Here is a 23,093-nt window from a genome sequence, read left to right on the forward strand (position 1 = left end):
TTTCTTGCAGCATCAGCGAGTGAGGAAGCAGATTGAAAAGCCCGCCCCCGCAGACTCCCCACCCCCACCTGGGTCCCAAAGCCTCCAGTAGCCTCCTTTCTCTAAGGTCTCTCCTTCTCCAGCCCGCTTCCCCCACCCCGGTTGCCTTGGAAACAGTGACGTGTGCATGCGGGGCGTGAGCCGTCTCCATCCTCTCCTGGAACCCCTGGCTCCTGACTACTCAGACCCCGGCGGAGGATGAGATTGGGGGTCCTCGACCCTACCGCCCGCCTCCCGTCCCGGAGCTAGCCACGCCCACAGGGCCGCCCCCCGCGGGCGCGTAGCTTGCTCCAGTGCGGGCGCCCCACCCCCAGCCCGCCCGGCGCCGGTGAACTGGCGGGGGTCTGGAGAATGCCGGCTTCGGCCTCTGGGATCCCTTCCCACTCCTTCACCCCTGGCGGGCCAATGGATCCCGGGAACGCGGGCCGGCCCGCCCCTTCCCGGGCAGCCCTGGAGCGCGCTCCGCGTCTTGGGGGGTAGGCGGGAAGGGTGGGAGCCCCCGGGGCGCCCGAGCGCCGCGGAGCGCGGGAGAGCAGGGGTTAAACAAGGTGCCGGCGCCGGGCGCGGCGGGAGTGGGGGAAGGGAGCGAAGGGAAAGTGAGAGCGGGGGCGGCGGGGGGGGGGGGGGGGACGGGAGCGAAAGAACATCCTGTGCCCGTCGCCGGATGCACGCCTGGGGAGGAGGTAGTCCGGGGAGGGGGGGAGCTAAGCGAGGAGGCCCGGGGCGGGGAAAGGCTCGGCCTCCGCCCCCCACCCGGCCCTCCTCCTCTGGGGGCGCCAATCTCAGTGCTTTCGCCGCGTTTCTCCTTGTCCCCCGGCTTCCGCTGGAGTAACGAGCTACAGAGAGGCCCCCGAATCTGGTTCCTGGGCCTGGGTAAGAGCCAGCTGGGGAGGGGACGGTCTCGGAAAGCGTGGGGTCCACGGCAGGGCACGGGCCGCACCCCCTGCCTTTCGTCTCTCCACTTTCTGGCTTTCTGCCTGGAGGAGCTCGCACGTATGGATTGCCCCCTGCTCACCAAGGGTCGCAACATAAATTCTGTCATTCAGTTCTGACAGCAGCACTTCCTGGTAGTTGGTAGGTGTCAGTAAACCCATATTCCGGAGGAGGAAACACAGGCTCAGATTATGGGATTTGCCCAAATCCAAGCCCATCGGACTCCAGAGAACGTTCCAATATGCAGTAGGCTGATTTCCCCTTAGTTTCTCCTGTGCGTGCAAGCGCTGGTCCCCTCCAGTGTCCCCCGCCATAAAGACCTAGCACTGTGTCTTGCACAGTAGGCCGCCAATAGCGTAATGGGCTTTTTAAATTAACTAGGTTGAAACACTCATTACCAGAGCTTGGTAGTTGGGGTTTCGTAGGTGGGGAATGGGCTGGGGGAAAGAGTCCTCCTGGTTTAAGTATTTTGGGGGGCTTCAGAGAGGCTCCAGAGGTGTTCAAGGCAATTAAATGGGTCAGGGGAGTTGAGATTGATTAGCCTGGAGAAGAGGGGTGGGGCGGGTAGAGGTGAATGTCTTTTAGGTATCACTGAGACCCATCATCTGTGTGCTCACTGCCTTCCCACACCCAACGTTTTTGTCCAGGTGAAACCTGCTTATAATAGTAATTGTAGTTGACATTTGATGGGCCCTGGGCACTGTTTCAAGGATTTAATCCTCACAAACCATCCCAAGAGGCAGACATTATTATTACCATTTTCCAGGTGGGGAAAGTGGGGGACAAAGAGAGCGCAAAGCTAAGTCAGTGGCCAACCTGGTTTTGAACCCTGGTGGTCTGGCTCGAGCCCACACTCTCCTTCACTAAACTAAGTTGCACCTACCATGATGGGAACATCAGCTTTGAGAGTAGAAAGCCAGTGCAGAAGGCAGAGAGGTGTGTGCTAGGTCAGCCCTCGTGTTTTGCCTTGGTCAGGATAGGAAAGAAACTTGGGGCTGGTTGTGCGTATATGGAATCTCAGACTTCTCTGTCTGGATTTGACAGAAAGCAAAATAAGAAAACAAAAGCCAAGTTCCTACAAAGTTGCTTCTTGAACTTATGCACCCTGAGAACACTCAAAACACAACTACCATCTATTATCACTATCATTTCGTAAAAGCAAGCGCATTTTAATTCTCAAAATAAGAAAGACCTCCTCTGAATCAAAAGCAGTCGTTCCCAAGAAAGGACGGTCATTGACTTTACACCAACAAATGGACGTTCCTCTGTAATTTTTTTTTCACGGTGCTGTGGACTAGTGAGAATGTCACTCTGGGCATGGCCTCTGCCTCTTGGTCCCTCTGTATCATTTGAGAGCAGAACCAAGAGAAGTGTGCTTTAGGTGTAGCAGGAAGGAGTTGGGTTAAAGCCAAAAGAGGATGCTTTTTTTTTTTTTTTCTTTAAAGAACAGGTGAGCGCTGCATTTACATAGGAAGTGAGGGTTGCAGAGTCAAGCCCACGGACTAGAGAGGCCAGTAGCCCTGGTTTCTACCCCAGAGAAGGGCAGCAACTTTGTTCTGAAGGATCTACCCTCAAATCCACCAAGGTAGCCTTAGAACATAAAGCAGTCCCATCAGGCAGCCATTTCCTGCCTGGAGTCCATGCGGCATGACAGGTGGTTCCATGGCAGCAGGGAGGCCTCCAGGGGCCTCTATCACCCCTCATCACAGAGTCCATGTAGTCACCCATCTTGGGTGACTTGGGTAGAGTGCTTGGGTAGGAATGACCCTTGAGGAGGGCCGAGGACAGAAGAGAGGAAAGGAAGAGAATGACCACCTAGGAGTGTTGCCTGTAGCCCAGGGTGTGCGATGTGAAGGCTCTGAGAGGACGGGCCCGGCTGGCTGCAGCCTCCTTGGGGATGCTACTTTCCTATTTCCTCACATCCTTCAAGTCCAGGTGTAGCCCAGGACCTAGACCCTTCTAACAGGAGCTTAAACCCAGGCAGGTGAAGCCCTATTCTGGCACAATGGTGCTCAGTGCTGGCTCTGGGCCTGAGCCTGGCTTGGGGTTTGTCACTTCCCTGTTTTGTACTAGGAGGCAAGGCCAGAGGGGACAAGCAGGGAAAGGGGAGAAAGAGGGAAGGGTCTAGTCTCACCTGCCCTATCCTATTGGTGGAGACCAAGTCCTCCAAAGTCGAACTCTCATTTTCTGGGATGGTGGCATTTTCTCCACAGGAGGCCTCAAGCCTCATCTCACTGTGTAGGGGTGGGGCAGGGCACTGGGTTGTGGTTCTCCCAGATTTAGGCCCCCATCGTTTATTTATTTTTAAGTTTCTTTGAGAGAGTATGTGCACATGAGCAGGGGAGGGGCAGTGAGAGAGAGAATCCCAAGCAGGCTCCACACTGTCAGCCCAGAGCCCGATGCAGGGCTCAAACCCACAGACTGCAAGATCATGGCCTGAGCTGAAATCAAGAGTCGGATGTTCAACCGACTGAGCCACCCAGCCACCCCTTAGACCCCCATCATTTAAAGGCACACACCTACCCAAGTTTTAATCCTGGAGTTATAGGATGCTAAATCTGGATCCTCTCAGGTTGCAAATGCACAAACTGAGACCCAGACATGGGCAATCTCTTCCTCCTCCAGGGTCACACCGGTTGGGCCTGGAGTGCCTATATAACCAGATTCTTGCTCACTCCGGGTTGGATTTTGACACTGTTGACAAAAGTCGTGATTTTGACACTGTTTGACAGAAGTCATGATTGGAGCCCCTACTAAGTACAGGACTCTACCAGATGTTGCAGATGCCGAGAGAGCTGCCCTCAAGAACTTTTGGCCAGACAGGTAATTACTACCCACTACAGGGGGAACTACAGTTGCTGGAAGGTGAGTTTGCCTCAAGGCTGCAAAACTTTACAAAGTGCTCCCCTTGATGGAAGGGGGCCCTGCCTGCAGAAACACCCAGATGCCCAGCAGTCAATCCATGGTGAAGAAATCAAAGATGAGAGGCCAGGGAGTGAGGGAACAGGGTTGCCAGTTGGGCACACCCGACACCCCTCCCAGAAACTTCCCAAGGAACAAGCCCAGAAATTGGGCCTCTGCTGCCCTCTAATGGAGGAAAGCAAGCCTCTAGAGCTGCCTACCGGGGCCCAGCCATCCTGGCTCTCCTAAAGAAAAGGGGACATGAAGGACCTTCCTGCCCCCAGAATTTTTATTCCCCTAGAGTCTCGAGCTTCATTTCCTACAGCCTCAGAAGCTGAAACTTCTCTCCTTCCAAGCGCCCCTGGCCATCTTGTTTCCCGATCACCACCCTCCATCCCGTTTCCCCAGTTTCCTTTGTTGCCCAGGTTCTGATTCTGGTACCCTGGTTCCCGGCCCTGCCAGAGTTCTGGTTCCAGAAGGCTCTTGCCAGGTGCCTTGGGCCTAGCTCCCACCTGGGAGCAAGGCAGCGCTGAAGACATGGGCATGAGTGTCCCCCAGTGCCTGGGGCAACTGCACATCCGCAAGGGTGTAGTGGGCTTGGCCACAGGTGCTGGGTTCATCTACTTGCTCTACAAGGCCATCAAGGCGGGCATAAAATGCCAACCGCCCCTCTGCACCACCTCACCAATCTGCATCGCCCGTGAGTGTACGGGCCCTGGGGAGAGGGCTCTGCCCCAGGAGGCACCTGCTCCCGAGGCCTCCGGTGTGGGAGGGCCCAAAGGTGACTCCTACAAGCTCCTCTCTCCTCCCTCTTTCTCTCCTCCACCTTCCTCAAACCCGCCCTAGAGATGCTAGCTCAGAGTCCCCAGGAAGTAGATGGCTCTCCAGGACTCCTCTGGCAGGTCTCCGAATTTGACACTCACTCTAGCCCCCAGGATGCCACTGCTCGGAAACTTGGCATCAGCAGTTCTTCCTAAGGGAACGGTTGGGGCACCTACATGCCCAGAACCTCCACCGGTCCATAGGACAACTTTGTGCCGAGTAGAAAAAGGCACCCTTCTGCCAGACTTTTTGATTGCCATCTGTTGGAATATCGTTGCCATATACTGATTATAACGAAATACCACATATGACTGCCATACGCCAGGAAATTGTTATAGTAAACACAAAACTATGACATTTAGGATACAAACGATACATCATTAGACGAAGTGCCCTGGGGCACAGCTCAGCTGTCTGTGGCGGTCCTGCATGTAGCAAGAAGGCCTCGCTTCAGAAAAAGCAAGACAGTTCTTGTCCCCAGCTCCCTCTCCCCTCCCCCCTTCCCAACCCCATTCTCTGACCACTCCCGAGTCCCCAGCCTGAACCTGGCTGGGGTGGCTGTCTAGGCCTGGCAATCGAGCGAGAGCGGCACGGGCGGGACTCAGGTGAACTCCGGAGGCTCCTCAACTCTCTGGAGTGCAAACAGGATGAGTACGCCAAGAGCATGATCCTGCACAGTATCACGCGCTGTGTGTACTTGCTGGAGGCCGAGGTGAGGGAAAGGAAGCAGGAAGTCCCTCCCAACCAGCCCGGCCCCTGGGGGCTACGGCCGATCCCTGCCCCCTTGGCTGGACAGACTGTGTTCTGAGACCTGTCTCTCTGGCTGATGGCGGGAGGGGTCGTGCTGAGGGGCCTTGGTAACATGGGGGGCTGTGGGCCCAGGACACCCGCTTCTCCTGCCTCTTCTGTCTCTCTTGGCACACCCTAGGCCTCTGCTTGTACTACTGATGACATCGCATTGGTGGGCTCCATGCTGGATGACAAGGACAACAGTGTCAAAATCCAAGCTCTGAACACACTTAAAGCTTTCTCTGGCATCAGAAAATTCAGGCTTAAAGTCCAGGTGAGCAAAAGCAAGCGGTGGGGTGGATGGACCACACAGGCTGTCCACAGACCGTGGGTTCTTTAATAGGCATGGGGTAAATAAATGGTCATGCTCCGGAAGTTTTGGGGTCTGATTTTCCTTGTAATCAAGTGAGAAAATGGTGGTCAGATTCCCGGCAGGATCATAAAAGCCTTTGAATATCAGGCTGAAACTGAACTAGGGTGCTAGGAGTATCTCTGAGCCCCAACTAGCAGAAAGCCCCAAGGTTCTTTCTGATACCATCCCATCCTACAACACCAATGGGGTGTCCTATGACGCAACTGCATTCTGACACCATCTACCTGGAATTAGTGCAGACCCCACAGATAAAGGATTCAGTCCCACGAGACTGCCTCCCACGTCACATGCCAGTCACAAGTGCCAGTACACTTAGCTATAAATTTGGACTTCCTCCTCTGGCTTGAGAATTCACTAGAAAGACTCACAGAACTCAGGAAAACACTGTACTTACATTTACCAGTTAATTATAAACTGAGGAGGAGCCAGATGGAGGAGACGCATAGAGCAAAGTATGGCGGGGGGAAGGGTGCAGTGTTTCCATGCCTTCTCTAGGTGAGCCACCCTCCTGGCACCTTGATGTGTCCACCAACCTGGAAGTTCTCCGAGCCCTGTTTAGGGGTATGTGTGGAGGTTTCAATATGTAGGTGTGATTGATTAATCATTGGCCATTTGTGATTGAACTCAATCACTAACCCCTCCCTTCTTCAACCCCCTTAATCATGGCTTGGCCTTTCTGGGCACCAGCATCCCCATCTGGAAGCTATCTACCATCCACAAGAGTCACCTGCTTGACATAAACTCCGGGGTAATGCAGAAGAACTTACTATGAAAAGCAAAACACCATTCTATCAGTCAAATGCAAGGATTTTAGGAGCTCTGTGCCTAGAACCAGGGACAAAGACCAGATCTATCATATCGCCCACCCTCTGCTGTGTTGGTCTGATGCTGGTGGCTGGGCCACTGATGCCTTCACTACTACCACATAGAGAAAATACAAGCCACCACACGTCCCCAGGCTTACCTGTTTTCACACCCATCCTTTCCTGCTTTCCCACTGATGCCATGGGAAAATGGCTTTCTTCCTGTCTGTGGTCAATGTTAGTCTCAGTACTGGATCCCATCCCCTTCTTTGAGGACTTCTTTCCTTAATTAGACTCTTTGTCTGATATGCCCCCCCCCAACTCCTTCCCATTAATTCAACATGCTCTAATCCTTCCAATCCTAAAAAAACACCGTCCCATAAAAAAGAACCTTTCTTCCTTGACCTCCAAATTTCTCTCTAGCAAGTGATCTCTCCTAATTAAAAATAAATATAGAAAACTTACAAATATTTTATATGTGTACGGTAGAAAGAACTATGAACAAGACACACGTAACCAAAACCCAGGCTAAGAAATCTAACATGACCAACAGCTTAGATGCTCCAGTTGCTCCCCTCCCCCACAATCCCAACCGGAGGCAATTATTTCCTCCATTTTGTGCATCTGTTCCTTGATTTCTTTATAGTTTTACCATATATTCAGGTATCATTCTGGCAACGCGAGGTAGTTAATAATAGGCAAAATGTAGTTCGGGATGTTTTTAAGCTTCAACATATCCGGAAGTGTGCAGTTTGTATCCTGTGGTTTGCCTTTCCCCCAAGCACTGGAAGATTCATCTTTATTGGTGTGGGTAGCTCTGTTTCCTTGTTTTCTACTGCTGTATAGTGCTCTAGTTCACGAACATCCTGCGATTGTATTTATCCATTTGCCCATGGGTAGGCACTTAAATTGTTTCTACATTGTGCCATGAGCATTCTTGTATACATCTCCCTTGAGGATATAGGAGACTTTCTCTAGGATATGTATGTATGCAGGCGTGGGATGGCTGGATGAAAGGGTATGCCCAACTTTTCAAAAAGGGTTGTATTAATTTACAGCCTGTACTGGCTCTGCATGAATATTCCAGTTGCATTATATTCTCCCCGCCAAAACCTGGTATTTTCACACTTTAAATTTTTTGCATCAAACTTTTTTGAGGAGGGGCACTTGGCTGGCTCAGTCAGTAGACCATGCTTGATCTTGAGGTCATGAGTTCAAGCCCCATATTGAGCATGGAGCCTACTTAAAAAGAAAGGAAGGAAGAAAAAATTTGGGGGGTTGGGGGGAAGGTCTCTAGGTCTCCACTTGGCTGGCTGCCTCTGCTTTATCCCTCAGCTCTCTCAGTTTCCCTAAGTCTGTAATTCTCAAACATATCAATTGCCTGCAGAGCTGTTTAACATTGAAGATTTCAGGACCCCACACCTAGAGAGTCTAGCTGAGCCGGGGAGCTATGTTTTTCACAAGCCCCCCCAGAAGATTCTGACGCAGCTGGTCTGGGCAACACTTCCCCATCGTATCCTGAGGACCTGATCCCTATTCTCTGAGTAAAAGCAGCCAATCAGTTTTCATCTGGATGCACTTTCCTGCATCTCTGTCCGTAGCCTGGGGACTCCCTTGACCTCCAGACCCATGGCCAGCTGCTCCACTTAGACATCCTAGTGGCCCTCTAACTCAGCATGTCCAAAATGGAGCTTGCCCCTGTTCCCTAAGTTAGACCACCCTTTCCAGAGGGATCTGGTCCCATCAACCCCCTGCTTGGTCTTCCTTAAAGCTCTTAGCATAAAGATCACAGTCCTTGACTTCCTTGCCCCAGCCCCAGCCATTCACATTGTATGTTTCATGCTCTTCTGCTCCCTGGCCCTTGCACCGGCTGTTCCCTCTGCCTGAAACACCACACCAGATGTGCTCTTATCTGTCCTTCAGCTCTTAGTGGACAACAAGGGGTTGGGGCAGGGAGAGGCAGGTAACAGTGGGAATGCTGTGACCCTCACTCCAGGATTCTTGCCTCCCTCTTACATGGCTCACAAAAGTACAGCTTGTGGGATTCTCAGTCCTTGGTAGTATCTCTCAGTCCAAGCATCTTACGTCTTGGAAGTCAAGATCCCTTTATTCATTCAACAAATGTATATGAAGTACTTTGTGTTTAAGCACTGGAGACATAACAGTGAGCAGAACAGGAAAGATCTCAGTCCCAGTGGAAGCTTATATTCTAGCAGGGCAAGGCAGGCAATACACAAATTAGTGAAATCTATGGTATATTTCACGTAACAAGTGCTACGGAGAAAAATAAAGAAGGGTGGTAAGGAAGCTGGTATGGGAGCTTCCTATACAGTTTCAAAGGAGAAAATCTTTGGGACGTAGAGCTTGATGAAGGGTTCATAGAACTAGAAATAACACCAAAAGCATGATCTATAAGAGAAAAAATCGATACATTGGACTTCATCAAAACTAAAAGCATTTGCTTTGTGAAGAACCCTGTTAAGAGGCTGAAAAGACAAGCTGCAGGCAGGGAGGAAACATTTGCAAAGCACATAGCTGGCAAAGGACTCCTATCTAGATCGTATAAAGAGCTCTCGAAACTCACTATTTAAAAAAATCTAAGTAGAAAATGGGCAAAAGACGTGGCGATATTGCACTGAAGAAGATCTATGAATTGCAAAGAAGCACATGAAAAGATGCTTAAAATCAGTAGACCTGAGGGAAACGTACTTAACGCTGCGGCAACCTATCACGACACACCTATTAAGTATTCTAAACTCAAAATTTGTGACAGTACCAGAAGCTGGCGAAGGCGGAGAGAGACTGGATCTCTTGTGCGTTGCTGGTGGGAATGTGAAATGGTACAGCAGCCATTCTGGAAAATAGTTTGGCAGGTTTTTTTGTTTTTGTTTTTCTTTTAAAAACGAATTATATGTTTACCACACAACCCAGCAATTGCACTCTTAGGCATTTATCCTAGAGAAATGAAAACTTCTGTCTGCACAAAAACCTGTACACGATCTTATTTGTTGCCACTTTTCCTGTAATAGTCAAAAGCTAGAAACAAGCAAAATGTCTCTCAATGGATAGATGGTTAGACAAACTGGTAATCCACGCCATGGAACGCTAATCGGGAACACAAGGGAGTGAAGTCTTGACACACACCACAACTTGGATCTTAAGGGCATCACACTGGGTGAGAAACCAATCTCAGAAGGTCCCAAAGTGTGATTCAATGTATGTAACATTCTCAAAGTGAAAAAATTGTAGAGATGGAAAACAGATTAGTAGTTGGGCCGCTTTGGGTGGGAAGGGGCAAATGTGACCGTAATGGAGTCCCAGGAGGAAGATCTTTGTGGTGATGGGACACCGCTGATGGCATAATCCCTTGAGAGCAGTGGTGGTTACGTGAATCTACACACGTGATAAAATGACACAGCGCCAGACTCACACTTTGTGCCAACACCGATTTCCTCGTTTTGGTATCGTGTATAGTTATGTAAGGTGTGACCATTGAGGGAAACGGGGTGACAAGCACACAGGACCTCTCTGGGCTCTTTTTGCAACTTGCTGAGAATTTATAGTTATTTGGAAATTAAAAGTTTGAAAATAAGTATGTTGCATGTGCAGTGCTGTGGGGAATGGAATAAAGATGGGGGATAAGCAGGGCTGGGATGGGAGTGGTTGCAGTCTTAAAGAAGGGGGTGGTCAGGGAAGACCTCACGGAGAAGGCGGCATTAGCATAAAGTCTTCAAGGAGGTAAGAGAGGGAGCTATGACTACCTGGAGGGAGAGCATTCTAAGTAGAGGAAACAGCCTGCACAAAAACAAGATAAATGTGTATCTGGCATGCTCAAGGAATGGCTAAGAGACCATTGTGATGGCAACCACGGGAGCCAAGGAGAATAGGTGATGAGGTCAAAGAAATAGCGGTGGGGGTGGGGGGAGGGGGGCAGAGCATATGGGACCTTGCAAGCCACTATAAGGACTTCAGCTCTTACCCTGAACGAACTAGGGACTTGAGCCGAAGAGTGACGTGTCTAACACGTCTGCTATTCTGAAAATAGAGGCAGGGGGCGAGGATGGAAGCAGGGAGACAGGAGGCTCTTGCAGAAATCCAAGTGAGAAATCATGGTGGCTTGGAACAGGGTGGTAGAGAGGAGACGGTGAGAAGCAGCTTAACTGTTGATAGATTTTAGAAGGTAGAGCCAACAGGATTTTTCTGAAGGATTGGAAAAAGTGGTGTGAAGAAAAACAAAGCACAGTAGTTAAAGAGGACCACTTTAAAGATTTTTGACCCGAGTAATTGGAAGGGGGATGTAACCAACAGCAGAGACAGGGAAGATGGTGGAAGAAACAGGTTTGGGGACTGCATACATGTTAACTTTGAAAGGTCTATTAAGCATTCTGGAAAGGGACGCCTGGCTGGCTAGGTTGGCAGAGCATGTGACTCTTGATCTCGGCATTGTGAGTTCGTGCCTCACGTTGGGTATAGAGATCACTTAAAAAATAAAATCTTTAAAAATGGGGGTGGTTCATGCCGGTCAGAGTGGCTAAAATGAACAAATCAGGAGACTAGATAATGGAGAGGATGTGGAGAAATGGGAACCCTCTTGCACTGTTGGTGGGAATGTGGACTGGTGCAGCCGCTCTGGAAAACAGTGTGGAAGTTCCTCAAAAAATTAAAAATAGATCTACCCTATGACCCAGCAATAGCACTGCTACGAATTTACCCAAGGGGTACAGGAGTGCTGATGCATAGGGGCACTTGTACCCTAATGTTTATAGCAGCACTTTCAACAATAGCCAAATTATGGAAAGAGCCTAAATGTCCACCAACTGACGAATGGATAAAGAAGATGTGGTTTATACATACAATGGAATACTACTTGGCAATGAGAAAGAATGAAATCTGGCCTTTTGTAGCAACGTGGATGGAACTGGAGGGTATTATGCTAAGTGAAATAAATCAGACAGAGAAAGACAGATACCATATGTTTTCACTCACATGTGGATCCTGAAAAACTTAACAGAAGACCGTGGGGGAGGGGAAGGGGGGAAAAGTTACAGAGAGGGAAGGAGGCAAACCATAAGAGACTACTGAGAACAAACTGAGGGTTGATGGGGGTGGGGGAGAGAGGAAAGTGGGTGATGGGCATTGAGGAGGGCACTTGTTGGGATGAGCACTGGGTGTTGTATGGAAACCAATTTGACAATAAATTATATATATATATGTATATATATATATATGTATATATATATATATATACATATATATATATATATATATATATATATATATATATGTATATATAAATAAAAGGGGGTGGTTGTGGTATGCCTGGGTGGCTCAGCTGGTTAAATGTCTAACTCTTGATTTTGGCTCAGGTCATGAGCCCAGGGTCAAGATATTTTCTCTCTCTCTCTCTCTCTCTCTCTCTGCCCCCCCCCCACCTCCCTCTCTGCCCTTCTCTCCTGCTCATGCTCTCTCTCTCAAAAATAATAAAACACTCTAAAAAGCATTCTGGGTTGAGGTAGAATTGGCACCTGAATATATGAATCTGGAGTTCAGGGAGAGGTCTGGGTTGGAGACAGAAAGCTGAAAGGCATCAGCATCAATTGTATTTAACACTGTGAGTCTGGATGATATCACTAAGGGAGAGATGAAGATAGAGAAGAAAAGGTTAGGCCTAAGAACCAGGAAAGACTTCTGTGGAGGAGAAGCCAAGGGGAGAAAGGAGGTAGGAGTGACCTAAGAGGTCAAATAACAAGAGTGTTGTCTACTGGGTTTGGCTCAGGCATCATGGGTGGGGCAGGGAAGAGTGAAGGCAGAGGCTGGGACAGTGTTGGGGATCACCACATAAAAGCAGATCCTTCTCCCCCCACCCCCACCCCCCAGGAACACTCCATCAAGGTCCTGGAACTGATCTCCAGCATCTGGGATTCAGAGCTGCACATTGCAGGCCTCAGACTCCTCAACAACCTCCCACTGCCTGACTATGTGCATCCACAGCTGAGACGGGTGATGCCTGCCTTGATGGAGATCCTGCAGTCGGACTATATCCTGGCACAGGTGCCTGAGGACCGTGGCCCAGGCCCTGCCACTCCTGACCAGCCCTGCACCAGCACCTAGAGGGAGGAACAGAGATTTGTGCGTTCCCTGCTCGGGCCCAGAGCAATCTGCCTTCTCATGTCTTGCTCTTTCTTTTATTCAGGTGCAAGCCATTCAATTGCTGAGCTACCTGGCACAGAAGTATGATCTTCTCTATGATATTCTCAACTGCCAGGTGAGATAGGAACTGAAGAAGGGTTGATAGATACCAACTCAGATATTGGGGAAGGAAGAATCACGGATTCCCCAGGCAGACTTAGCCCTAACAAGATCGTCTTGTTTCTCTTCATGCCCTTGCACTAGATATATTGAAAAACATCCCCTCTTCCATTCTCCCAATAGAATAGAATTCATTTTGTTAGGAGGAGGATTCTCCTTTAAAGGGCCTTCTGAACTCTGAGAGCCAGGAATCCAGGCGACAAAACAAAAGACAATGTAGGTATTTTCATATTAGAGAAGAGTTGCTTATAACAAAAACCATTATTAGGAATAGACAAGGTCACTACGTAATAATTAGGTCAGAAGGATAAAGTAACTCTTAACTTATATGAACCTAATAACATAACCTCAAAATTTATATGGCAAGGTGCGCCTGGGTGGCTCGGTCGGTTAAGCGTGCTACTTCAGCTTAGGTCATGATCTCATTGTTTGTGAGTTCCAGCCCCGCGTCCAGCTCTGTGCTGACAGCTCAGAGCCTGGAGCCTGCTTTGGGTTCTGTGTCTCCCTCTCTGTCTTCCCCTCCCCCACTTGCATTGTGTGTGTGTCTCTCTCTCTCTCAAAATAATAAACATTAAAGAAAATTAAAAAAAATTATATGGCAAAAACTTGATAAAATTACAAGGAAAACATTTTTTTCTCTTTCTTCAGTTTTAGTGAGGTATAATGGACAGATAAAGTTGTAAGATATTTAAAGTGTACATAGTGGTGATTTGATATAATATAGATAATACATTGTGAAAGGATTCTCATTATCTAGTTGATTAGCAAACATATCTATCACTTCACATATTTACCTTTTGTGTGCGTGAGAACATTTAAGTTCTACTCTCAGCAAATTTTGATTATATAATACAGTGTTATTAACTCTAATCGCCATGTTTTACATCAGATCCTCAGACCTTATTTATCGTATAGCCGAAAGTTTATATCCTTGTACCAATGTCTCCCTATTTCTTCTACACTGCCAGCCCCTGGCAACCATTTTTCTATTCTCTGTTTCCGAGTGTGACTTTTTTTTTTTTTTTTTTTTTTTTTAAGTTTCCACCAATAAGTGATACCATGCAGTATCTGTTTTTCTCTGTCTGGCTTATCTTACTTAGCAGAATGTCCTCAAAGTTCATCCATGTTGTCACAAATGGTAGGATTTTCTTCCTTTCACAGCTGAATCATTCTAAGGAAAAAACTGACACATTTCCACTACAATGGAAGATTTGGGAGATTTTAATTATTTTTTCAGCAATTAATAGATAAAAACCAAAAACTAGTAAGGGTATATTTGCTGTGAATAACTTAAATAAGCTTGAGCCACTAGACACACCTACAATTGTAAAGAACACTTCACAGTTAGTAAATGCACATTCATGTCAAACACACAACATGTTTTAAAAAATTGGGGCACCTGGGTGGCTCAGTTGGTTAGGCGTCCAACTCTTGATTTTGGCTCAGGTCATGATCCCAGGGTCATGGGATCGAGCCCCATATTGGGCTTAGCGCTGGGCATGAGCTTGCTTAAGATTTTCTCTCTCTCTGGGGCACCCTGGGTGGCTCAGTCTGACTTCCGCTCAGGGCGCGTCTGACTTCCGCTCAGGGCGTGATCTCACAGTTTGTAAGTTTGAGCCCCGTGTGGGGCTCTGTGCTGATGGCTCAGAGCCTGGAGCCTGCTTCTGACTCTGTGTCTTCCTCTCTCTCTCTGCCCCTCCCCTGCTCATGCTCTGTGTCTCAAAAATAAATAAACGTTCAAAAAATTAAAAAAAAAAGATTTTCTCTGTCTCTCTCTCTCCCTCTACCCCTCTGCCTCTCTCTCTCTCTCAAAAAAAATTATTTTTTAAAAATGTGAGACAGAAAGAACATGAGCAGGGGATGGGCAAGGAGAGAGAGGGGAGGACAGAGAATCCAAAGTGGGCTTTGAGCCGACAACAGCAAGTCTGATGCGGGGCTCGAACTCACCAACCACGAGATCAAGACCTGAGCCGAAGTCAGATGCTCAACCAACTGAGCCACCCAGGCACCCCAAAATAAAAATATTTATAAAAATTAACAACATGATAAGCTTTAATATTTGACTCAACAGATTTCCCAGCATCAATGTTATGATCATATCTCTCATGTTTTATGACCACATTGCCATTGTGTTAGAGAATGATAACGAAAGGAAAACTACAAAAATCCTATTCAGTTGAATCTGAAGCTTAGGTACTGGGGAGCTGAGGCAATCGGAAGATGGAAGAACTTTAGAACTTGTCTTGGATTTCTTTGCCATTGTCGCTCCACTCCCGTCACAGGTGCATGCCAACTTCCTGAACCTGTTTCAGTCCACACAGCCAGGGAGTCTGCTGTTTGAGGTCCTGGTGTTTGCCGAGCGGCTAAGTGAGGGCCGGAATTCACCCCACTACCGTGCCGTGAAGTGGCATTACAACGAACAGTCGCTGCACGAAGCCCTTTTTGGGGATGAGTCACGACTGGCAGACCGGCTGCTCGCTCTGGTCATCCACCCTGAGGAGGAGGTTCAGATCCAGGCCTGCAAGGTCATAGTCAGCCTGCAGTGCTCCCAGGATGTGGGAGTCCGGCCCTCCGTCTGCCAGCCCAGCCGTTCCTACTTTAATAGCGGGGAATAAAATTAAGGAGAGCCAATAAATGACTATGGGAGAAAAGCGTGAGGAGCAGTTTCTGTTTAGGGCCTTCCAGGGGCTGGGTGGGGATTTCAGCCGGCCTGATTGCTACATGGAGCATGGCAAAGCATGGGTGCATCTCCCAGAACACGTCCCCACTTCTCTGCTTAGGGGACAGATTCCCTTCTGCCCCTGCTGCTTTTAAAATTTGAATGTGGAGCCAGTGCTTTAAGGGAGTTTTAGGGAGAAGGCACGTCTCGGGGACAGAGGCCAAAGATAATCAGCAGGAGACAGTATTGCATGGGCTTACTCAGCACGGGCCAGGCTGTGCCACAGTAACAAACAGCCTCCAAATTTTAGTGGCTTAAAAATGACAAAGTTTTTTTTTTTTTTTAAGTTTATTTATTTATTCATTGGCGCAGAATGAGAGGGAGAGAGAGAGAGGAAGAATCCTAAGCAGGCTCCACACTGGCAGCACAGAGCCCAGCGTGAGGCTTGAACTCATGAACCGTGAGATCATGACCTGAGCTGAAACCAAGAGTCGGAGGCTTAACCAACTGAGCCACCCAGGTGCCCCGACAAGGTTATTTCTTATTCCTACTCCATGCCTACAGCTGGGGCGATAGAGGGACAGGTGTCTCTTCCAAACCCTCTTCTCTCTGTGACCAAGGCTGAGGGTGGATCTTCACTGTGTATCTACAACTCCTAGAGAAGGAAAAGGGAAGGTGGCAGTGATCACTGGCTCTTGAAAGTTACACCAGAGGGGCTCCTGGGTGGCTCAGTCGGGTAAGTGACCGACTTCAGCTCAGGTCACGATCTCGCGGTTGGTGAGTTTGAGCCCTGCATCGGGTTCTGTGCTGACAGCTCAGAGCCTGGAGCCTGCTTCGGATCCTGTGTCTCGCTCTCTCTCTGCCCCTCCCCCGGTCACACTCTGTCTCTCTGTCTCTCTCAAAAATAAATAAACATTAAAAAAAAAAAAAGCTACACCAGAAATGATGCTCGCACTTCACTAGCCATAGAGGGTGGGGGAGATCAGTCTTACTATGTGTCCAAGAACTGAAAATATTTGGTGGAAAAAGCATTAATGACAGAGACTGCAGGCGTATTAGAAGAGTGAGAGCTCTGGAATCAGACTCTGAGGTTCAAATACAGCTCTGTCACGTACTGATTGTGTGACTTTAGGCAAGCCATGTACCCCATGTGAGCCTCAGTCCCTTCACCTATAAAATGACATATATAATAATCTATATAATGAGAGAACTTATCTCCTGAGGCTGTTGAGAGGATTACGTGGGGGATATGTGAGTTAGTGAATGTAAGACACAATGTTCTGCACGCGAAGGGTATTCACCAAAGATCGAAGATTGAGAGAGTGAAAGATTGACACGGGAAAGGTCCTAGAGAGCATTGAGTCCTATGTGTCTGCAGACCAGTCTCTTTGGGTTGCAGGCACCGGGGAGTCCCAGAACTCTCTAAGAAGCACCCTGAAATGCCACTAGAACTTAGCTTTAGAAACCAGAGTGATTATGTGAATAATATAAAACCATAACCGTGTAGTCTCCAGAAACAAGAAGACTGTCAAACCAAATATGATCACCTATTTTCAGAATTCCCAGATAGTGCATTTCCCATGTGTTCATTCATTGTGTTACCTGTGTTATTCTGGAAAACAAGCAGTAGTGGTTGTTAATGGTTTAAGAAAACATTACGGGGGGCACCTGGGTGGCTCAGTCGGTTGAGGGTCTGGCTTTGGCTCAGGTCATGATCTCATGGTTCATGAGTTTGATCCCCACATCAGATTCTGTGCTGACAGCTTAGAGCCTGGAGCCTGCTTCGGATTCTGTGTCTCCCTCACTCTCTGCCCCTCCCCCACTCATGCTCTGTCACCCTTTCTCTCAAAAATAAATGAACATTAAAAAAAGAGAAAACGTTATGGGAGAAAACCCTAAAATTGGAGTCGTTCTATCTGCTACTACTTGATTTAGGAGGAAGAACATGTTGGCCCAGCTAAAGAACCCCAGTGTTCTTAGGGGCAGGACCACAGTCTAGTCTAAGGCCAACTCTGGCATTTTGCTGAAAGAAAAAACAAACCCAAAGAGGAAAAGTGATTTGCTCAAGGTTTCATGACTGATCTGGGGCAGAAATAGGGTTAGAGCCTCCTAGACTCAAGCTTTTTGCTTTCATATTCCTTGGCCTGAGCCCCATGAGAGCGGAGTCTGGATTCTAATCCAGAATCTGTGGCAGTTGAGGAAGATAGTGCTTTTGGCTTTTAGGGGTCTGTTTAGGACTGAATACTTGGGGAAATGTGTTCCCACTGAATTCCCGACCCAGGACCTCATCTCTTGGGTCAGTGGGGGTGGGAGGAGGGTTGCTGATGAAGATGGGCTGATCAGAGAGCCGGTTCCTACTTGGGGACCATCCTCATCACCATCTCCCAAAGTCTGACTTGTCACCTCTGAGTGGACATCACTACCAGATCTGAATCATCAGCCCTTGTCTCTCTCCTGAGTGCAGGCCTGAGGGCTGCTCCTTCCTGCTTCTTGGATACACTGCAGTGACCCCAGTGGAACCTGTCAAAAGCCAACATCATCCTACCCCCTCCTCAGCCAGCTCCCTCTGTTCCTATGTCACCAGCTAAGTACTGGGCATCACCTTCAACCTCTGTCCACCACATCCAGCCAACCATTCAGAACATCACACATCTACCCAGTTCTTCATTTTCCACTGCTGCTACCCTATTCCCTACATCGGGAATTCTGAGTTTTCTAATTCTGGTCTCCATTCTCTTTGACCCTACACACTCCAGGCTAATTTCAGAACCCCACACTGCATCATCCTCAAACACATTCACAGGTTCCCAACTGTCATGGTGAACTTTTTCTCAGCTCCAAAGCTAAGTCTCGTGATCTGACAGGTATAATTGTACTGACAACAAAAGTAGGTTGAGTTTTGCCCTCAAAGATATGGTCACCGGACCTCTTTTTTACATGATGGTGCCAAACGAATTAGCTTTGTATTCAAGGACCTTCATGATCTGGTCACCTTGCTTGCCACCAGCCTACCACGTCAAATCTCTTCACCAGCCAAACTGGAGTCTGCTGCCTAGTCACTGCTGCCCTACTTCTACCGCATGGGCTCTTGCCTCTAGGCTGTTGATATAATGTTCCCCCTACCTACAATGCTCTTCTCTTTCCTTTCTACTGGGCTGTGTCCTCTAGAGTCATCAGAGTTGGGTGACACCCTACTGCAACCTAGAGCTTTCTCCAAAAAGCCTTTGCTGCTTCCTGCAGCCCTTCACGTCTGATCCTTATATCTGGCATTTGGCTAATTAAAGCTTTGTTAAAAACTTTGTTCTTCTTTTTGCAGTAGGTCATATATGACTCCTGATAAAAACCTTGAAGGAAGAGCCTGCTCTGCGTAGGTGCATGGTAACAATTGGCTGATGGTAATAACAGGGGAGTTGGCAACGGGCAATGAGATGGGGAGGGGTGTATTGGTTATTTGTTGCTGTGTAACAAACTGTGACAAAACGCAATGTCTCAATCTGGGTCCGATCAAGAGAGAGAAACTCCACAGTAACTTGAACGGGGACATTTTAATATAATTATTACCCCAGGTGATTAGAGTAACAAAAGAATTGGTGAGTAAAGGGTACAGAATACATGAATAGTAGATATAGGAGTAACCCCTACCCCCCATGGCTGAGGTCGAGGAAAGAGCACCCAAGGAAGAGGCACCCGCATCCCCCACTACGGCTGAATTCCAGACCTTGTTGAGTACATAGCCTATGGCTCGCCAGATGTCAGAAAAGTCACTGTACTGTCATGAGAGTGAAACTTGCCAGAGATCTGCCCTCTAGGATGCCAAGGAAAGTTCTTCACAGGGGGCTGCCAAACCAAAGGCCAGAAAACTGCCTGGGCAGGGTACAGGGGAAGCTGCTGCCCGCTGGGTGCTGCTGGCCTCTATGGACTGCAGAAGCCTGATGCTAGGGAGCTCATGCGTGATCTAGGAGCCTCGTGCTGGAGAAGCCAGCAAATGCTCCTGGAGGTGGAGGCGCTCTGCTTACATTACTGCCCACAGGGGTCAGTGTCAGGAGAAGCTCCTAGCTACTGGCGTTGCTAGTCACTCTAGCGACTGGGCAGGGGTGAAGCTGTTTGCACCGCAGGAGCTTGCCAGCTGAGCGCACTTGATCCAGAAAACAAAAATCTTTTCCTCCTGCTGGGTCTCTCCAGATCCCTCCCTCTTAGCAATTTAAAACATCAGCAAGCATTTGTTATCTCTCATGGCGATTCTGAAGCATCTTAGCTGGGTGGTTCGGATCCAGTCAAGCTATGGTTGCAGTCAAACTTTTGGCCAGGGCTGCAATTATCTGAAGGCTTGACTGGGGCTGGAGGATCCACTTCCAAGATGGCTCATTTATTTGGCTGGCAAGTTGATGCTGGCTGTTGGCAGAAGACCTCAGTTTGTCCGTCTCCACAGAGATGCTTGAGAGTCCTAGTGGCATAGCAGCTGGCTTCTCCTAGAGTGGATCATCCAAGAGAAAGCAGGGCAAAAACTGCAGTACCCTTTCTGACCTAACTTGAAGTCATACATTATCAGTCCACCATATTCTATTCATTACAAGTCGTTCGCTGATCCAGCCCACATTTAAGGAAGGGAGAATTAGGCTCTGCCTTTTGAAGGGAGGAGTGGTAGAGAATTTGTGAACACTGAAGAACCACTGCAGAAGGCATTAATCAAAAAGGACTAATGGAACACCTACTGTGTGCTTAGCAGCGGGATGCATCTGTCTCCCCCTACAGAGGTTCTCTTCCAAGGAGAAGGGAAATTTCATAATTCATAGCTGCCACCTTATCCCTTCCCTCAGCTTTCCTTCCAGATGTTTAGCTTGTTTCCTTACCTGCAGACTTCTTTCACCTGCAGGCAATTACATTTCCAAGGAAACATCTCTTCCCATCTTTTCAGTTGATTCTGAGAAGGCTTCATAGAAGTGAGAGGCTTGCCTTGGATCTCCGGAGAGGAGAGGGCGGGGAGAGGAAAGAGGGAAGAGCTTTCCAGGGTGAGAAACGTGTGGCACCTGCTACAGCTTCTCTGTGGATGAGCAACAGCTTTCAAAATGAATGAGCAAGAAGCAAAGAAATAATAATAGGAAAACGTTTTTAAAAATGTGATTTCTTAAAATAGCTTATGTATTGTTGTCTGAGATGCAGTGGCCTAGATACATACAATAGAATGAGAAGAGGGAAGGAAGGCGGAGAATTTTACCAAAAGGGAAACCAATCAGTTTCCCTCAGATGGGACTATGTAGGGGCTGGCTTGCTGGTAGATGATAGTTAGCGAGCCAGACTGCCAATTACTCCTGATTTCCTAAAGGAGGCAGAGATCAGGGAATTTCAGCTGTCTCCACGAGATGACTTCCAGCAAGATCCCAGCACAGTGTTCTCAAGCAAATGGAGCTGGAGTCCCTGGCTTTGTCCTAAGACTTAAAGCAGAACCTCTCCTTCTCTCTTAACTCACGTTGCCACCAGCCTGCTCCCTGAGCCCAAAGCAATAAGAACTCCAGAGTCACTGTTATGAGTAAAGAAACAAAAAAGAGAGAGGAGAGAGATTGATTTCTCTTTTGTGAAATAGGAATCCTTTTATCACCAGCAAATAAAGCTTTAAAGATTGTTTATTTATTGGGGCACCTGGGTGGCTCAGTCAGTTAAGCATCCGACTTCATTCAGTTCAGGTCATGATCTCACAGTTTGTGAGTTCGAGCCCCACGTCGGGCTCTGTGCTGACAGCTCAGAGCCTGGAGCCTGCTTTGGATTCTGTGTCTCCCTCTCTCTCTGCGCCGCCCCCCCCCCCCCACCTTGTGCTCTGTCTCGTTCTTTCAAAAAAATAAACATTAAAAATTTTTTAAATGTTTATTTTGAGAGAGAGAAAGAGTGGGGGAGGGACAGAGAGAGAGGGAGAGAGAATCCCAAGCAGGCTTCACACCCAGTGTGGAGCCCAACGTGGGCCTCAATCCCCAAAACAGCAAGATCATGACCTGAGCTGAAATCAAGAGTTGGACACTTAACCAACTGAGCCATCCAGGTGTCCCAGCAAATATAACTTTTATGCCAATAATAATAGATGGCAAGTGTGGTTGACAGCCTTCTAAAATAACCCCAGGGGCACGTGGGTGGCTCAGTTGGTTGAGAGTCTGACTTCTGCTCAGGTCATGATCTCACAGTTCAAGCCCTGCATCGGGCTCTGTGCTGACAGCTCAGAGCCTGGAGCCTGCTTTGGATTCTGTGTCTCCTTCTCTCTCTGCTCCTCCCCTGCTCACACTCTGTCTCTCTCTCAAAAATAAATAAAGATTAATAAAAGTTTTCAAAAAAGACACTCAAAGGCATCTTTAAAAAAATAAAAATTAAAAATAAATAAATAAATAAAATAACCCCAATAATCCCCACTCCTAAATATGCCCTTCTATAGTCTGCCTCCCTTGAATGTAATCTGGACTTAGTGACTTGCTTCTAACCAACAGAAGATGGCAAAGGAAGAGACTGTTATTTTTAAAACTTTATTTTTGAGAGAGAGAAGCGGGCTCCACACTGGCAGCACAGAGCCCAGTGTGGGGCTTGATCTCAGGAACGATATGATCATGACCTGAGCGGAAATCAGCAGTCAGACGCTTAACTGATTGAGCCACACAGGCGCCCCAAGAGACTGTTACTCTTTAGATTAGGTTACAAAAGACTATGACTTCCATCTTGCTTCCATTCTCTCTTGCCTTTCACTTGCTTGTGCTCATGAAGCCAGCTGCCATGCTGTGAGTTGTCTTTATGGAGAGGACTACATGGCAAGGAACCCTGGCCGGACTCGGGCCAAAGTCTGTGAAGAACCGAGTCTGTCAGTCCAAGATCCTGCAAGGAGCCAAAACCTGTCAACCACCACTTGAGGAAGCTTGGAAGCAGACCCACCCCAGTCGAGCCTGAAGATGACCACAGCCCCAGCCAACACCTTGACTGGAGCCTTGTGAGGGACCCAGAACCAGAGGACCCAGCTACACTGTGATTGGATTCCTGACACACAGAGACTGTGAACTAAGAAATAATGTGTTAAGCCACTAAGCTTTGGGGTAATTTGTTATACAACAATAGGAAACAAATACAACAAATGACTGTTTCATGGGACCAGTCACTGGGTGGGTTCTCTTCTTTCAGAATGAAAATGAGAACAAAAATCCACAACAGTACACTCAGGTGTGGGACCTTAATGCCTGTGATCCCTGCCTACAAGAAACTATGGCCATCAGAATGTCCTGGAACATGATATGGTTTCCTTTGAGAGGAATAAGAAGTGAGTGGAGAGAGAGCTTTCCTCCTCCATGACACTGGCCTACCGAGTCATTTGGTAAATCCACAACCCAGCCTGGGAGGTCCCTTTTCCCCTCTACTGCCTTCCTCTCCTCTAAACCCCACTCTCCCAGGGTTTCACAGTCATTGCCACCTTAAAACACCTCTTTTCCATGAGTTGGGCCAG

At 48.2% G+C, this 23,093-nt stretch overlaps 1 protein-coding gene across 3 annotated transcripts; it reads left to right on the plus strand.

Moving 5' to 3' along the window:
* Positions 1-719: 719 nt before the first annotated feature.
* Positions 720-15,646, plus strand: ARMC12 (armadillo repeat containing 12). Of its 3 annotated transcripts, none has more exons than XM_042938552.1 (7): positions 728-912; positions 3,598-4,654; positions 5,262-5,407; positions 5,624-5,758; positions 12,538-12,711; positions 12,854-12,925; positions 15,252-15,645. In XM_042938552.1, exons 2-7 carry the CDS (start codon positions 4,411-4,413, stop codon positions 15,582-15,584), a joined length of 1,104 nt encoding a protein of 367 aa, XP_042794486.1. In that variant the 5' UTR covers positions 728-912; positions 3,598-4,410; the 3' UTR covers positions 15,585-15,645. The 3 variants fall into 3 exon arrangements, with proteins under 3 accessions (XP_042794489.1, XP_042794486.1, XP_042794488.1); XM_042938554.1 differs by having other exon boundaries at positions 731-912; positions 3,598-4,573; XM_042938555.1 differs by lacking the exon at positions 12,538-12,711 and having other exon boundaries at positions 720-912; positions 15,252-15,646.
* The last annotated feature ends 7,447 nt before the right edge of the window (positions 15,647-23,093 follow it).

Source organism: Panthera leo, chromosome B2, assembly GCF_018350215.1.
Source record: "Panthera leo isolate Ple1 chromosome B2, P.leo_Ple1_pat1.1, whole genome shotgun sequence".
Lineage (NCBI taxonomy): Eukaryota > Metazoa > Chordata > Mammalia > Carnivora > Felidae > Panthera > Panthera leo.

Coding starts and splice junctions, on each gene's coding strand:
- ARMC12 (XM_042938552.1), top strand. CDS start 4,411: ATGGGCATGAGTGTCCCCCAGTGCCTGGGGCAACTGCACATCCGCAAG. Junction 4,655..5,261: donor CGGTGTGGGAGGGCCCAAAG/GTGACTCCTACA, acceptor GTGGCTGTCTAG/GCCTGGCAATCGAGCGAGAG. Junction 12,926..15,251: donor ATGATATTCTCAACTGCCAG/GTGAGATAGGAA, acceptor CTCCCGTCACAG/GTGCATGCCAACTTCCTGAA.